This window comes from Apus apus, chromosome 2, assembly GCF_020740795.1.
Source record: "Apus apus isolate bApuApu2 chromosome 2, bApuApu2.pri.cur, whole genome shotgun sequence".
NCBI classification, from domain to species: domain Eukaryota; kingdom Metazoa; phylum Chordata; class Aves; order Apodiformes; family Apodidae; genus Apus; species Apus apus.
In genome coordinates, this window is record NC_067283.1 from 16,881,573 (window position 1) to 16,897,584 (window position 16,012).

General features: G+C 37.1%; 1 protein-coding gene across 1 annotated transcript in view; it reads left to right on the forward strand.

The window, feature by feature from the left end:
• Positions 1 to 14,909, forward strand: part of ODAD2 (outer dynein arm docking complex subunit 2) — a 79,459-nt gene extending 64,550 nt beyond the window's left edge. The window contains 1 exon segment of the mRNA XM_051612498.1: positions 14,664 to 14,909. Within this exon segment, the coding sequence (XP_051468458.1) occupies positions 14,664 to 14,777 (114 nt within the window). The 3' untranslated portion in view covers positions 14,778 to 14,909.
• The last annotated feature ends 1,103 nt before the right edge of the window (positions 14,910 to 16,012 follow it).

Sequence of the window (16,012 nt, forward strand, 5' to 3'; positions counted from 1 at the left end):
AGTATTTATTTTTTATGCATTTATTATTTTTTGCTTTATACTGTAATGATGCTTAAAGCTGTTGATCACAGATAAGTAGCTCACTTTGCTAGGCAGTGGTGTATGCCTAGATGAGAAGAAGACACCAGAAAAGCTTTGAATTAAAATCTGGCACACAATTATGTGGAGGTGAGCAAAGATAGGAGTGGAGTGGTAGAAAAAAAATAAATAAAAAATTTGTATTGATCATATTTGATAGTTCAAGCAAAGCAAGATACAATTACTTCTAATTCATTACTGCAACTCAATTATCATAAGAAAAGCATAAATACCAAACACTGACTGTAAGTTTTTTGTGAAAACTGAGGGAACAGGACCACTGGATGGGAGCCAATCACCCAGACTTTAAGGCACTTATAGCATATGGGAACTATAACTGGTGCTGTTGGCAGCTTTTTGCATGTCTGTATCTGTGCTGAAGGCTAGATGAAGTCAAAGTTAATTAGCCTCTGCTGAGCTCTGCATTGTTCTGAGCTGCTTTTATTGTGCAAACACATTTATTTAAAGATAGTATTGCTGTGTTGCACTATGAACAAGTCCATTTTCTCCTGTTCTTATTCCATTGTATGTACAAAACTAATTATTTTTGAGCTAGAGGAACCATTAACTTAATGATTACAGTACATATCTGAAATGCTGAAGGTCAGATTTTCTGTTGATGTTCTGACATTTTTTAATATTGAAAGAATCTGTCCAACCTACCAGTCCATGGAACTGATCTTTAACCTGACTCTGTGATCAGGTTTATTGAACTATTTGCATAACATGGATGTGCTCTGTTTTCTTAATTTTACAAAATATTAGTGGGTGCCTTCTAGAATATCAGTTGTTGTAGCTTGTAGGAACTTCACCAGGGGTGCTGAAAACCTGTCCTATGATTTGTTCCTGTCTTCTCATCAGACTGTAGCCTGAAGAGATGCATGGGTGTTTTTTCAGTTCAGTTTGGTTTGGTTTTTGCAAATAAGGTGTAATGGCTAGAAAGTATTTTCTGAATTCTGTGATGAATTAATGAGGTATTTGGGCCTTTTGATTTCTGTTATTAATAGTAGAAAGGTTAATATGTGGGCTCTTCCATTCCCTTGTAATAATCTAAGATAAAAAAACAGTTCTCTTAACCGTGATTAATGAAACTTACGGTGAAATGTAGATTTAATATTTGTAGAGTTGTTTTAGAGTTTCTTATAATGACTGTATTAAAGCATACATTTTGTGTATTTTATTGTGCTGAGCTTCCAAAATATTGGTCTTTGTTTGCTGAAGTCCTTCATATCTTTGTAAAATAAATAGTTGTGAATGAAAAAATGTGGAAGACAATTACTAGTAACTTCTGAAAATACTTTAAAACCAGCTTTTTGTTACAAACCACATATATATATATATATATATATATATATATATGAAGTTTTAAAAAAACACAAAAGCACTGGCACCTATTTCTTTGGGGGTATTTGGCTATGGGGTTGGTTGTTTTTTGTGGGGAGCATTTAGTGAGAATACAGAGAATGCAGAGTTTTACATCACTATGGAAGGCTTAAGATCTTTATAAATCAATCAAAAATGTATAATATCTGCATAGTAAAATTATCAGGGTACAATAATATGTATTTGCGTATTGTACATATTTTTTGTTTTAGTTCAGAAGAACCCCCTTTTCAGTTGTCATGGCTGGCTCTAATCAGGCTGCACAGTTCAGGCTGGGTATGCAGTATGTTTGGCACATACTCCAAGCTGATGTCTGTTCTTTTTATAAATTGGTTGTGACAGTTCTTGGTCGTCAAGAAAGAGGGCACTAGATGGCAAAAATTCTGCATGTCTGTTGACTACAGAAGGTATGCCCAATGCCTTCACCCACAAATTTGCTGATCACATCACACTTTAAAATTTCAGATACAAGGCTCCGTAAACTAAGTCAAATACTGGCATGTTTTGTTTCATTTCAGAAGGACTAATGAAAATTGACAATGTTGTACCACTGCAATTTCTGTTGTGTTAGCGGCTGCCAGGTGTGAACACTTTCCTTACAGTTTCAGCTTCAAGGGGCAGAAACCAGGAAGCCTTTACCTTCAGAATAAGCAGGATTTCACCATTCATAAAGTAGGGGTATTTCCATGTAAAAGATTTTTGCTTCTGCATCATTGCCAAAGGTAATGAAGTTTGGCTTCAGTGTAGATTAACCCTCAGATTTAAGACTATTTTTTCAAAATTTCACACTAGTGAAGTTTATGATACGTAGCAAGTGTTCTGTTAAAATCTGGCTGATCCTGGATGGCAAAACCCAGCAGCCTAAGGGAGATCAGCTTGTCTTTGCCCAAACTCTATGCTTCAGGAGACCTCTAATTTAGTAACATTTGGATAGCAAACCTAGAGCCTGGCATAAAGCTCCTCTTGGCACATTTTAAACATCTTTTAGTCTTATAAAAAGAAGCTTGTCCCACTAAGCTGTAGGTTTGTTGGATCTGTTTAACAGTAGCTGTGCCCTGCAGCTCTTTTAATGATAAATGGGCTGCTTCAAATAAGTGCCATTGGAGCCAACTGTGCAGAAGGAATCATTTAAAAAAAAAAGACATTTTTGAAGCTTAAAAATGCACAAACAAAGTATGTTAAAGCAAAATATATGCTGCTTCTTTTAATGGAAAAGATTGCTACTGGCTAAGTCTGCCAGCTCCAATAGGTGTGCCAAAAAGCCAAGGAATCTGGCAGAGTTCATAGATAGCAGTTCCATCTTTCATCTATATTTCTATTCTGTATTTATCTTGCTTTAGAAAATGCAGAGAATGTCTTTTCCTTCCGACTTGGCACTATTTCCAACCCACAGAAATACACAGAGCAGCTTCTTGCCATTGTTTAGCTTCCTGCACCAGCTTTATCCTTGTGACTGTGCAAAATGTTTCTTTCAAATTTGGCAATAATAAGAAAGAATAATGTTAAAATATTTGTATGTTTGTAGAATAATGCCTTAGTTAAATTGTCAGATATTAAAATTAGTTTTCTTAATTGAGAGATACCAAGCTTAATGTACAAGGGCAGAATGCCATGTAATTATTTTTGGCATGCAGCTGATCAAAAATAGTTTCCTATTCAAAGAAGCTGAACATAAGAAATAGCAAGAACAATGTTCACATATATCTACATACATGTGTAAATAGAAGCTGAATTGCTACTCAGGAGTCCTTATTGTACCAAATTATGCATTCATTGTTGTCATAATTGAAAACTTCTTTTACCTTCTCACTCAGTTCAAATTGGCTTCAAGCCCTGGTCATTGTTGTCTCTTTTATGTTGCCATTTCAAAGACCACTCTACGGTATCTTCTCAGGAATTATGGCACATCTTATTGCTGTCATTTTCAAGGTAAAAGTGCTAGGGAAAAGTCCTTTTGCAGTATGTAGATTATGAGATGGGCTCTAGTGTTAATGGTCCTGGTCACTTTTTTGTACTTTGGCATAAACCCTAAAGACTTGATGGGGCATGAGGCTAGTGAGAATTCCCTTCTGACATGTGTGAGGGCAGGGTCAGGTGCAATTATTATTATTTAAAATTTACATACAATTAATAATTGTATGTAAAAGCTAAAATGTATCTTCTCCTAGACCGTGAATGGAAGTCCATACATTCCATTTAATTGGAAATTTTATTTGCATTTATTTCCTGGGATGATAATTGTCTGTATTTACAGGCAGCTAATCAGTACAGGATTTCTTTCAACAGTTTACAGTAATTTTTAATCTCTGGAATTTTTAAAGAAAAATATTGTATTTTTATTAATTGGTCAGTATTGCTAATTAATCATCAAAAGAATACAACACACTGCAAATTACACATTATCTTCAGATCTGGGGAAACTGGAAAGCTAGACGGAAAGTGAATTTAGGTTGTATGTAGTTTACTCATTGCATTTGTGTTGAATATAGAGATTAAAATAATAAAAAAACCCCCAACTCTCCATGGCTTTAGATTGAGAAAGCAGGCACACACAATGGTGCTTCCATGCTGATATGACAGTTCTGAGTACTGGATTCAGGTTAAGATACATAAATTAGGGCTCTGTGGCAATACAGAAAGGATAAAAATCTCCAGAAGGTATTTAGAACACCTGAAGTCATATACTGAAGTTGACTTCTCAGTTTAAAATAATTTATTCCATATGTTTTTCTCTAATAACTAAAAAGAAGCAGTTTGACAATCTTGAAAAGTACCTTTCACTCTGTGTTCATCATTGCTTTGATTTTTTTTCTGATATCATGCAATTAATTCTCTATTATCATACTTCCAAATCTACAGACAGGAATGAATATATGGACTATACATGGACCCTTGCCCATGAAAAGCCCCAGTTCATTTCTTGCTTCATGACATTCAGAGTTTCATAGTTGTAGGAACAAACATTTATTTATGCTTTGTTCTAACTGAAAGATTTGTGATATATTTACTAGTTAAAAACAGACTATGAGTTGAACAATAACTCTCATCTTCTACTTTATGTAAATGTATACCCAGTTGCCACCCACACATCTAAAAATATTCTGTTATAGATCGGTCTTTTTGCATGTCACAAAACAAAACAGCTTTAAAATATCCTGGCTCATTATTTGAAATAAATGTATAGCATGGATATACAGTGAGAATATCCTGCCTTTACACCCAGACTTTTATGTAAGGTTTACTAGCAAAGGCACCCCACTGATTTTTATTTTAATGATCATATATAGGCAGAGGGACAGATACTTAGACCGTTGGACCTAAAGCTATATTAACTTTAGAGATCAAAATCAGTACTTGGAATTGAATACAAAAGAGAGTTTGAAGTCAGTTCACACATACCAGTAGATCTAACATACTAGTACAGATTTTGTACCCTGTTCTTAGGATAAGATGCAACTTGAGAGAAACACTGCAAAATTTGTCAATAGCCTGGGAACTGTGTTGCCCCTGCTGCAGTGCAATGTTGTCTTCAAAGACAGACTAGTTATAGTGCACTTCAGGAATATCAGACAAACTACAGAAAAAAGCATACCAGGTTTTCAGGGTATTGCTGAGAAGTCAGGCAAAACCCTTCACTGTGTGCAGACTCATGGACAGCTTAAACCTCCTTTATTTCCTCTGACTTGCAGCTGGTAGTTTATTTGCAACTACGCCCTCTTAACTTGTGTGCAGTCTTCACTGGGACTGCTAGAGATAGACAAAATCACAGTATTCAGATTGACAGTAATGTTAACAAATGTTAACAAAAAAAAAAAACCAAAAGTAATGTTAACAAATTATGTTTACAAATGTTAACCAAAACTGAATTAGCAATTCTTTCTAAATTTCCCATGCTACCTCCTCAGTAATTTGGGGGAAGGAAAAGCAAAGTAAAAGTCATGGTCCCATAAACTGGAAAAGAAAGCAACATGTGAAAAAGCTGGTAAGGATGGAAAAGAAGCAGGACATACAAAGATGAAAGATTGATAAGGCTGGCAGCCATATAACGGAAGGATAATCCCCAACATGTTGCTGAGCCAAACTAAATTATGAAAGGAAAGGAACATTCACGACATAAGTTTACTGTTTTGAATGACCATTACATGTAGTAAGTAAGCAGACTCCTGATTTAATAAGATTAATTTCAAGTGAATTGAAAAAAGCTTTTTAAAAAATGTCACTCTATTGAGATTACAAAAAAATTCTTTATTCTCTCTCTCCCATAAAAAGCCTTTTATATGTTAATCTTCTCTTTAAAACTACAATGAAAAAAAAGAAAATTGAGAAAGTGGTTCAAATAAAAATGTGCTGTAAGACCCTAGGCTTCATCACTTCTGGATTATCAGATCTGCCTATTGCTTTTCGTGGGATGAATTTCATATCCCGTAAGACTCTCTGTACATTGGAATGTTCATGATGATTGAATTTTTTCTTAATATTGCACCAAACTTCTTACAGCTGAAGGTAGATTCAAACTATCTGCCTTTAAGGACTCCAACTGGTTACATGTAATCATACCTTTTAAACAAAGATTAGAAATATTTTTTATTAGTAGTTTTATTTTGGTACCTTACCTTTGCATAGTGTGTTTACATGTCCTTAGACTTACATCTGAAATTGTTGGAAATACCCCTCTGAAGTCCTGTGAGTAACAACTTGAGATGGGAAGACCTTTAAATGTTGTGTATTTTAAAGTGACCTGCAAGTTTACAGTTTCTAAACTATTTTACATTTCACAACTTGGCGTTTTGTTCACTTCTTATCAATGATACTCAGATTTCTCTGCCTATTTATTACACCTCTACACAGCAGGAGGGGCATCTTTAATTCTATAAAAAATAAGCAATTAATACAGACAAGGTGGAGAGAGAGCTATAGGGTTTATTAATATTTTGTAGATATAAAAAAAGTTGGAAGTATGGATGTGTAGCTGAAGTGTGCACTGTATTATAATTCCCTTTAGTCATACAGGTTGAATGTATTTCTCCAAAGCGATGCAATGCAACATTTAACCTGGCTGGAGAGTATGAGAACTACTATGTGCTCAAGAGGATTTCTTCTCAGGAGTGCTGACCCCACTGCAATAGGCACAAGTCAGAGAAATACAGTCCTTGTCCCAAACACCTTTTGGTTTTGTTGTAATATAGGAGGTGACTAAATCAAATAGACAAAAAGGGACAGACAGCATGTAGGAAAAACAAAGAAATGAAGCTGTACCCAGCTTTTTCAAGGATTTTCAACTTCAAATTTATCATAAATTCAGTTGAACTTCAACTGAAGCTGTATATTTTAAAGAAATAGTAAACATCTCATGATAGGGTACCAGTAATGAGATGTTCAGGATACTTCACTGAATCTATCAAGCCCTACTATTCTTTCTTCTATGTTTTCCAGCATTTTGTGGGATTCAGCTCACCAGCAGCTGTTTTGTCACAGATGGTCACACAGGAAAAAGTAACAAGAAGTAACATAGTCAAGGACAAGTCATCTCTCATAAGTCCTGAGATAGGTGAAGTGGTTTCATGTCTGGAAGTGCACCAGAAATGACAGAAAAGTTTGTCCTCATCCTAACATGTCCTGCACCTGTTTGCAAAATGTGCACAGGTTTGCCTGCCCCTGTGCTCTTTCACTTGTTTCCTGAGGGAGAAAGGGAAAGATGAGAAAGAAGTGGCAGCTCTTGACCAGTCTGCTGACCACCATCACGTCCAGGTGTACCTTAGACCAAGCTGCCTCCTTTGGACCTCTTCATCCCACCAGCCATGCTTGCGTGACTCCCAAAGTTTGTTATCCTTCTGCCGTGGCTGCCAGAATATATATGGATATGTGTTTCATGGGAGAAAGAAGTCAGGAATAAGAGGAAGGGAAAAGAAGCCAGGTGTAATCTTACTAGGACTTCTCCCACCCCAGCCCAAGAGCTTCACTTCCCACCTCTTTACATTCAAAATGAGAGAACCAGGCTACACCAGGGGCTGCTCTGACTTTAATCCCAGAGAGGAAAGACCTTGTATGAGAGGGTATCAGCACAGTAGGTGTCTGCCCTGCCCATCTTTTGCCTTTACTGCAATTTCCTGGTACTAGATTTTGTATCTCTTAGCTCAAAGTGTTCCCTGGCTCACAGGACTTAATGTCTGAAATCTGTTCTCTTTGTGCCACCTAAGAAAAACAAAATTAACAGAAAACACAGCAGACCTTACACAAGCATCTTCTTAGAAAGCCGTGTATGGTACATGCTGTCTTATCTTTTCACTCAGCTGAAAGGGGAAATCAGGAAATCAACCCAAATTTTAGTTTAAAAACAGTGATTTCGTTTAACCTTCATTATGCTTTGGTTGTGGAATATGTTTTATTATTTATAATTTAATTTTATGAGAAGTATTTTCATAGGAGTATGTGTAACATAACACTCAAACTAGGTGCTTTAATATTTTCCAGTGTGCAATATGGTGTTGAAAGTTAGCAAAATGCTGGCTGGATCTAGACTGATTCTGTCTTGGATAAGCTTCTACCATATGCTTTTATTTAAAGTATTTTTTTTCTTTTAAGTTAGACTTATAAAAAGTATGTGAGAAATGTCTTTTTTTGGAAAAGAAGTGTTACACAATTAGAAAATGACAGTGCTAGATATTTAGCATCCATTAGGAAATATTGCATGTAAAAGAAATCAGTTACTAAATCTAAATTAAAAAAAAAAAAGGGCAAGTCCTACCACCAACTGGAAATGCTGTCAATCTACAAGATGTCATCACAGCAGACAGAAGCAGCATTTGTTTTGAAGTAAATGTCTTTACTTCCAGGAATGCTAATCTCGGTGTGAACTCTGACTAACTTCCCTGTATAGATAGGAATCCTGTTGAAGGAGTTTGTCCATATTTCCCTCTGACTAGAAAAAAAACTAATAGCATTTGTTTTACAGGGCAGAAAACCTAAAGAAGCCAGGAAAAAAAAAAGAAAAAAAGTGCATTAAATATTCTTTTTATAGTTGTTCTTTATTCGTTGTTTGCATTCATGTTCACAGGACTCAAGAGTATTGAATAGGCTGGTCTTTTATCTGTTTTATATGAGCAAGGAAGCTCTTTCCAGCAGTATTGTTCTACACTTTCCACTGTTTTGGAAAACTTGTGGTAGGAACATCTCGTGACTAACCCCTTATTTAAGATTAATCCATGAAAAATGGTATTCTTTCTGAAATACTCAGCTCCTATGTTTCCTGCTTCTCACCTGCAATAACTGTGACCAAAGGAATCTGAGTACTTATAAATTATTGTACCCGTACATGGAGCATCACTAACATCTGAGATGTTGTCAGATTCAGGATTTACTGTTACAAAACTTTTCTAAGCTTTTTCTGCTTTAAAGTCCCCTTGAGCTACTTCTTTTGTAGAAGTGAAAAATTCTAGAAAGACATCTTAATAGGAAAGATAATTACTAGCCCATTTTTCTTACTATCTTACTCACCCAGGGATCCATACCCATTTTGAAATGAATACTTTATAACTTGTTAAATTGATGCTTATGTTATCTTGTTGGAAATAATTTTAATTGCTTATTTTGTGCTTGTAGAGATAGTGTTTTAAGAAAACTGTACTATCAGACAGTGGAAAGTGGCATCATTCATGATTCATTAATATCCAAGCAAACGTTATGCCTTACCCACTTACCTCTTACTGTTGCCCTGAGGAACAAAAGACCTCCCCCATTTGTTACACCTTTGGTATGCCAGAAAGCAAAAAACTCAACAATGAGAGTCTGCAAAGTGTGTCTTCAGAGCAACAATTCCTCCTCCCAGTCTGGGACACTACAAACTGGTCAGCCTCACGTTGGTCTCTGGGGATGTTGTGGAGGGAATCCTCTTGGAACTCATTTCTGGCCACATGAAGGAGAAGATGATTTGAAACAGTCAGCATAGATTTACCAAAGGGAAAGTGATTGCCCTCTGTGTCTACATTTGCAGATGAGAGGAGAGCAGTGGATGTAATTTACGTTGGCTTTAGTAAGGTTTTCAACACTGTTTCCCACAGCATACTTCTGTCCAAGTTAGGATGTATTATATTCTAGATGTGTGAACAACCAAATGGATTAAAAATGGTTGGATGATCCAGTTCAGAGGGTAATAGTCAAGGGGTTGTATTGGAGGCTGGTGACAAGGGTTGTGCCAAAGGCTGACACTCCAGAGGGCTGTGCTGCCATTCAGCATGACTTGTACAGGCTGGAGAGCTGGACAGAGAGGAACCTAATGAGGTTCCACAAGGGCAAGTGTAGGGTTCTGCACCTCGGAAGGAAGAACCCCCATGCACCAATAAAGGTTAGGGGTGGACCTGCTGGAAAGCAGTTCTGAGGAGAAGGATCTGGGAGTCCTGGTAAGTAAGTCCATGAGCCAGCAATGTGCCCTTATTGCCAAGAAGGCCAATGGAATCCTCAGTTGCACAAGGAAGAGTGTGGCCAGTAGGTCAAGGGAGGTCGTTCTCCCCCTCTACTCTGACCTGGTGAGGCCACATCTGAAATACTGTCTACAGTTCTGGGCTCCCCAGTTCAAGAGAGACAGGGAACTACTAGAGGGAGTCCAGAGAGGGCAACAAAGATGACTGGGGGATTGAAGTGTCTCCATTATGAGGAAAGGCTGAGAGAGCTGGGACTCTAGCCTGGAGAAGAGAAGGCTGAGGGGAGACCTTATTAATGCCTACAAGTATCTAAAGGGTAGGTGCAAGGAGGATGGAGCCAGAGTCTTTTCAGTAGTTCCCAGTGACAGGAACGGGCACAAGCTGGAACACAGGAAGTTCCATTTAAATATGAGAAGGAACTTCCTTACTATAAGGGTGACAAAGCACTGGAACAGGCTGCCCAGAGAGGTTGTGGAGTCCCCTTCTCTGGAGATAATCAGATCCCACCTGGATGCAGCCCTGAGTGCTCCAGGGGATCCTGCTTTAGTGGGGGAGTTGGACTGGATGATCTCTGGACGTCCCTTCCAATTCTGACCATTCTATGATTCTGTGAAAGGGATCTCTCTGTTCGTACTGGTCACATTTAATGTGTTTGTCAGTGACCTGGAAAGAACATTAGCCAGTAGTGTGTCCTAACAGTAGGGAAGACACAATACTGGGCTCTATGAGCAGGAGCACAGCCAGGAGATTGAGGGAAGTGATTGTTCCCCTTAGTACTCGTTAGACCACACCTAGAATACAGCACCCAGCTTTGGCTCTCCAGTATGGGAAGGACATGGATAGATGATAATAGGTACAGTAGAGCACCACCAGGATGGGCAAGAGCTGGAGCATTTGCCCTGTGAAGAGAAACTGAGGAAACTGGGCTTTTTCAGCCTGGAGAAGAGACAGCTTCAAGCTGCTTCTTTAATAGCATGTTTGGAGTATCTACAAGAAGGTCAGTCATCAAAAAGGTGGAGCTAGGCTTTTCACAGGGGTGCCTGGCCAGAGGATGAGAGTCAACAGGCATAAACTGGAACAAGAATGACTGACGGTAGGGAAGACCTTTTTATCTACAAGACAGTCAAACACTGCAATAGGTTCCCCAAAGAGGTTTTTAAGATCAGGCTGGATAAAACCCTCAACAACCTGATCCAGCCTTGTAGCTGGTGCTGCTTTCAGCATGACGTTGGATAAACACCTCCTGAGAGCCCTTCTATTCTGAATTACGCTATGACTGCAATTCTAATATAGTGTAACAATTTTGTGCTATTTTAAAGCTGGGATAGTAATAGCAAAATTTTCTTAATTGTTCTGAATATTTAAATGATTTGGCTGTGCATTGCTCCTGCTTTTGGAACCCAGAGATGCTACATATGCTCTGTACCTTTTCCAAACAGCTTGTATTTGTGCTTATTTGCTGGTATGACGTGCTAACTGTGCAGAAAATTTTGGACTCTTGCCTTAGAATATAGATACCTGCCAACAGAAAATGAAGGCTACATAGTGCTGCAAATGCTTTCTCTGTTATGGAAAGTGCCTCTTACGTGCCAGAAAGGAGCATTTATACCACATGCTTTTTTACAGCTTCTCACATCTGTTAACATTTACATTTGTCAGAAAACAATACCTGAACAGTAAAGGGAAGGGATATATGAAGTTCAAGGGCATTGCATCAGGAACATGTTATATTGCAGTGGTGCATTCGAATAAAAAGAAAAGATTTATTGGACTTGTCCAATATATCTAATATGTGGGTATAGTCTGTGTATACTATCTATAAATACATTTCCATACCTAAATTGGATGACCCATATTGCCAGTAAATGGAACTGAACCCATGAAAGGGTCAAGGAGTGGCAGTCAGGAAAGAAAAGAATTACAACTTTCTTGGTACATAAAAAAAAATAATAAAATTTAATTGCATTTAAGGCAGGATTTATATGAAAATCCTCAAAGTTAGATTTCTAAATACGGAATTACCTACTTATATTGAAATATTTTGTATTTTCAGTAATCTTCTCTTCAGCTGCCTCTTTGTTAGCACAAAAGGAGTAGGCTGACTGACAAGTGTTGCTGGATATCCTCAGGCTGCAGAGGCAGCTACTGTATCAGACTGTGTTTCCAAGAATATTTCTTTGAAGTCGTACTGTGAAAATCCTGAGGCACAGGGTAGCACAGGATTTGGTGTGATGTGGCAGTTCTTACAGCTGTTAACACTGGCAAGTGATTCAGAACAATGAGTTAGGGAGGAACTAATCCTTGATCTCCCAAACTCTGACGGAAAAAACCCAGTATTTAATACCCTTATAAAAACTGCTATTTGCAGTGATTCTGTTTGCACCACTAACTGTTTAGACATCTATTTGAGTACTTCTAATTAGTGTCACATAAGCTGTTCTTTGATACCTAACTCTGATTTTCCAAAATGCACCTGCAGTAGAGAGCATTGCTTAGTATTGAGCTCTGCATGGAAAGTGAAAAAAAAACACATCTATTTTCCTAAGTTTTCTGAGCCTAGGAAGCAGTGTTGGCTAAAAGAAATAAATAACCTTGACTTGAGTCCTACCTAACATGTAGTCATAATAAAGGCAGAGGTCTGTTTTTGCTTTTTGCTATATTTCTACTAGATAATGTATCTCCAAAGCATTAGCAAGCAGAAATTCTGCTCTTACAAACTGATAACAAGTCTTACACTGAAATGATTAAAGTTTGAGTTCCACACTCATTATGCTGAAAAAGCCTTCCACTACATCTGTGAAGTTTCCTTGCCCTCAAATCTGAAACTGACAGCTTTACCAAAACCACTATATGAACAGTATGTGCATACATATTTTTGGGTTTGAGTCAGGCGTATGAAGGATCTATACCAGTTTTCCTCTGTAAGTTATACAAGGAAGTTTTGAGGCACCCAGAGGAATGCTTTATAGTTGAAGCTGATGAGAAATCAGCTGGTGGAAAATAGCAAGGAAGAAAGGTCTGTCTTGGTGCAGCAATATTTCTGACGAAGAAAAAGAAGTTAAGCATCTGATAAGACTTGCATTCTGGCCTTGGTGCTGTGTAGAGAAGCTTCATCACCACACAGTGATGTGCTGCTTGGTCTTGCTGCTTGCTGTACCCTGGCCCAACATTTGCAAGCAAATCATATACAAGAATATAAAGCATTATAATAAATTTTTTTCTCACGTAATTTTAAGTCTGGCATATCCCTTTAGGAGTGTTCAGTCTTCAAGAGTTCTTATCTATCTGTTGGTACATGGACACCTGGTTACATTAATAAAAATTATAGCAACAACTGCAAGAAAAAATACAATTTATGCTTAATTCACATAATACTCTTTTTGACGTATTTCAGACCCATCACAGGCACCTTTACATGTTGCATGTGGGGGTCAAAGGGTGAAAGGTGACTGGCAAGATGCTTGTTTTGTACATTTGGCTAACACAAATACTTCCTCAAGTATAAAATGCTTTGATCTCTATAAGCAAATGCCATATGTGTGCAGCTGTGGCCCATGCCTCACAATTGCTGGAAGGCTAGAAAAAGGTAGCATACGAATTTGATGTCTGCATTCAATTTTTGCTTTTATATTTAGCAGTTCATAATTTTGTGTAATATTTTAGCTGTATGAAAAACATGCATTGGAGTTGAGTGATAACAGATTTCTCTGTGGTTTGACTCAACATTGTTTGGGTGAACACAGAATCCTAAGTATTGCAGACTGAAAATAGAGGTTTTAATTAGAGCTGTCTGAGCTTCAAAATACCTGAACTCCCATTAAGCTTGGCAGATTTTCAGAAATCCGAGGATTGCATGGAGCTGATTTAAGCTAAGCAAGAGTCTTCTGTTTTCCAGTGTATATTACATTTGCAGTTGCATCACTGACTTGCAACACACTGGGGAAGTGAGATCCAAAACCATTTTAAATGGTTTTCTGATATGTGAAAATGTTTTATTATGAAGGCCTGTCTTATGTCATACTTGTGTTTAACAATACCTTACTACAAGGGAATTTCCATTGAAAAGTGGAATGACTTCCAGAGAAAGGGAGCTGCTCCACATGACTGAAAAACTGAATCAGATCCAAAAGTTTGGTGCCTTTTTTGAGCTTTCATTTTTCACTTCAGATGCAAATGTTTAAGAGTAATATGTCTGGATCTGTATTCCTCAAGCAGTTGAATGTAAGTGGTTTGCAGTGACAATAAAGAAACCTAGTGACCTCGTGCAGTCAATGGCACACAAGGGTCCCCTTCAGAGGGATCCAGTTTCATGATCAAGGAAAAAAATATTTTTTATATATATATATATGTACGGCTTTTTTTATTAAAAATCTTGAGCATGTACAAATATATGTAAAACATACTAGTGTACCTGGGGGGTAAACCAGCATGTTGGTGAAAGCATGTGCAATTTCTACTCACAAGAAAAAATCCAAGTCACAACCAATAGACAGGCATGATACAAGAATCAGAAAATCAGGCACAAAAATATCAGATTGCGGGTACAAATATGATAAAATATAAAGTGTTGTGGTCTATGTGTGGGTTAATACATAGAGGTATACAAAAGTATGTGTAATAGGTATACATACAGATATAATGCAGTGTTGTTAATATGATGTTTAGTGGTTTATTATGTGTGTGAATACATTCATGTGATTGTCCTAGATCTTATTTGAATATTATTGAAATAATAGCATGCTTATTAGTTTTTCTTATGTTTTTTCTTGTTTGTGTTCTTGCTAGCTCCTACTGACAATGGTAAGCTCTACAGATGAAGTTCTGCAGGAGTCAGCAGCTGGTTGCATAGCAAACATTCGCAGATTGGCTCTAGCAACAGAAAAAGCCAAGTATGGCTGATGCTTCAGCAGCTTTTACCAACACACTTGTTCTGCAATACAGCTACATTTAAATACACGATGACTCCTTCTAACATTCATATTTCAAAGCAGAACTTATGTGTATGAGGATAATGTAACGACGCAAATAAATCTGTGGAAAATTATGGTTGTTTTTACATTACTCATTTGTCACGCCTAGGTTTTATAAAACAGTCATACCTAGTTCTGTGTCTTTTAGTATTACATCTTTCAATAGAATATCAGTTAAGACATGTGAAAGATATTTTCTACAATTAATACACTTGTATTTGCAAGTCACTGTAGATAGCAATGCCTTTGCGTATCTGTGACATTACAGTAGATTTTCCTTCACTGCATGTGTGGTTGGGCAGTAATTTATGAATGTCTTGAACAATTCCCTGAGTGCTAAACTTGCCCAGTCATCTTGTCATTATGTTTTTGCCTGTTTGATCACTTGCAATTCACAGGAGAGGACAAAATACAGATACATCAGTCTCACATCTGGCGTGATATAAGGACTGCAAACAGCTGTAGCAGTAGACATCACTCCAAATTTCCTGTTTCTACCAACATCAAACAAAATAGTGCTTGATTTTATAAGTAGCTGGTGAAATGTGTTTTAATTAACACTTGTTTAACTCAAATTTAAATTTACCAGCTGTAAATAAAAAATGGAGAATTAGACTTATATCTACACATTGTCTTACTGGGTTTTTTTGCATTTTTAAACTGAGGACAGCACTGTATTGAGGTAGTTACTTTATTTTTCTGCATAAATTTATATTCAGAATTAGAGTTGCTTTCAATAACCACAGAAACAATGATTGATATGATAGATTACAGACCCACTGTGCATACCGTGCTCAAGGAATAACATGAAGGCATTTCCTTGAGAGCTGTAATGTCTTAATTACAAGCATAGACTGCTGACAGAACTGGAAAAACCTGAATGTTTAAATAACTTGTGTTTGTCAAGTACTCACTTCTGAATTATTTTTTTGCTTCCCTTATAATTAACAATTTTATTGTTTTGGAAGCAGTTTGTAATTTCATTATTTTTCTTCTAACTAGCATGGCTGCTCAAGGCAACTACTTATACTGCTCACAGAAGCTTCTAGGGAAAATATAATGGAAATGGAACATTGTGCTTTCTCTGAAACAGACATGAAGGCTCACTTTAGATTTCATTTTAGAATGGTGCAATTCTGAAAAAGGAGGATTGCATTAATCCCT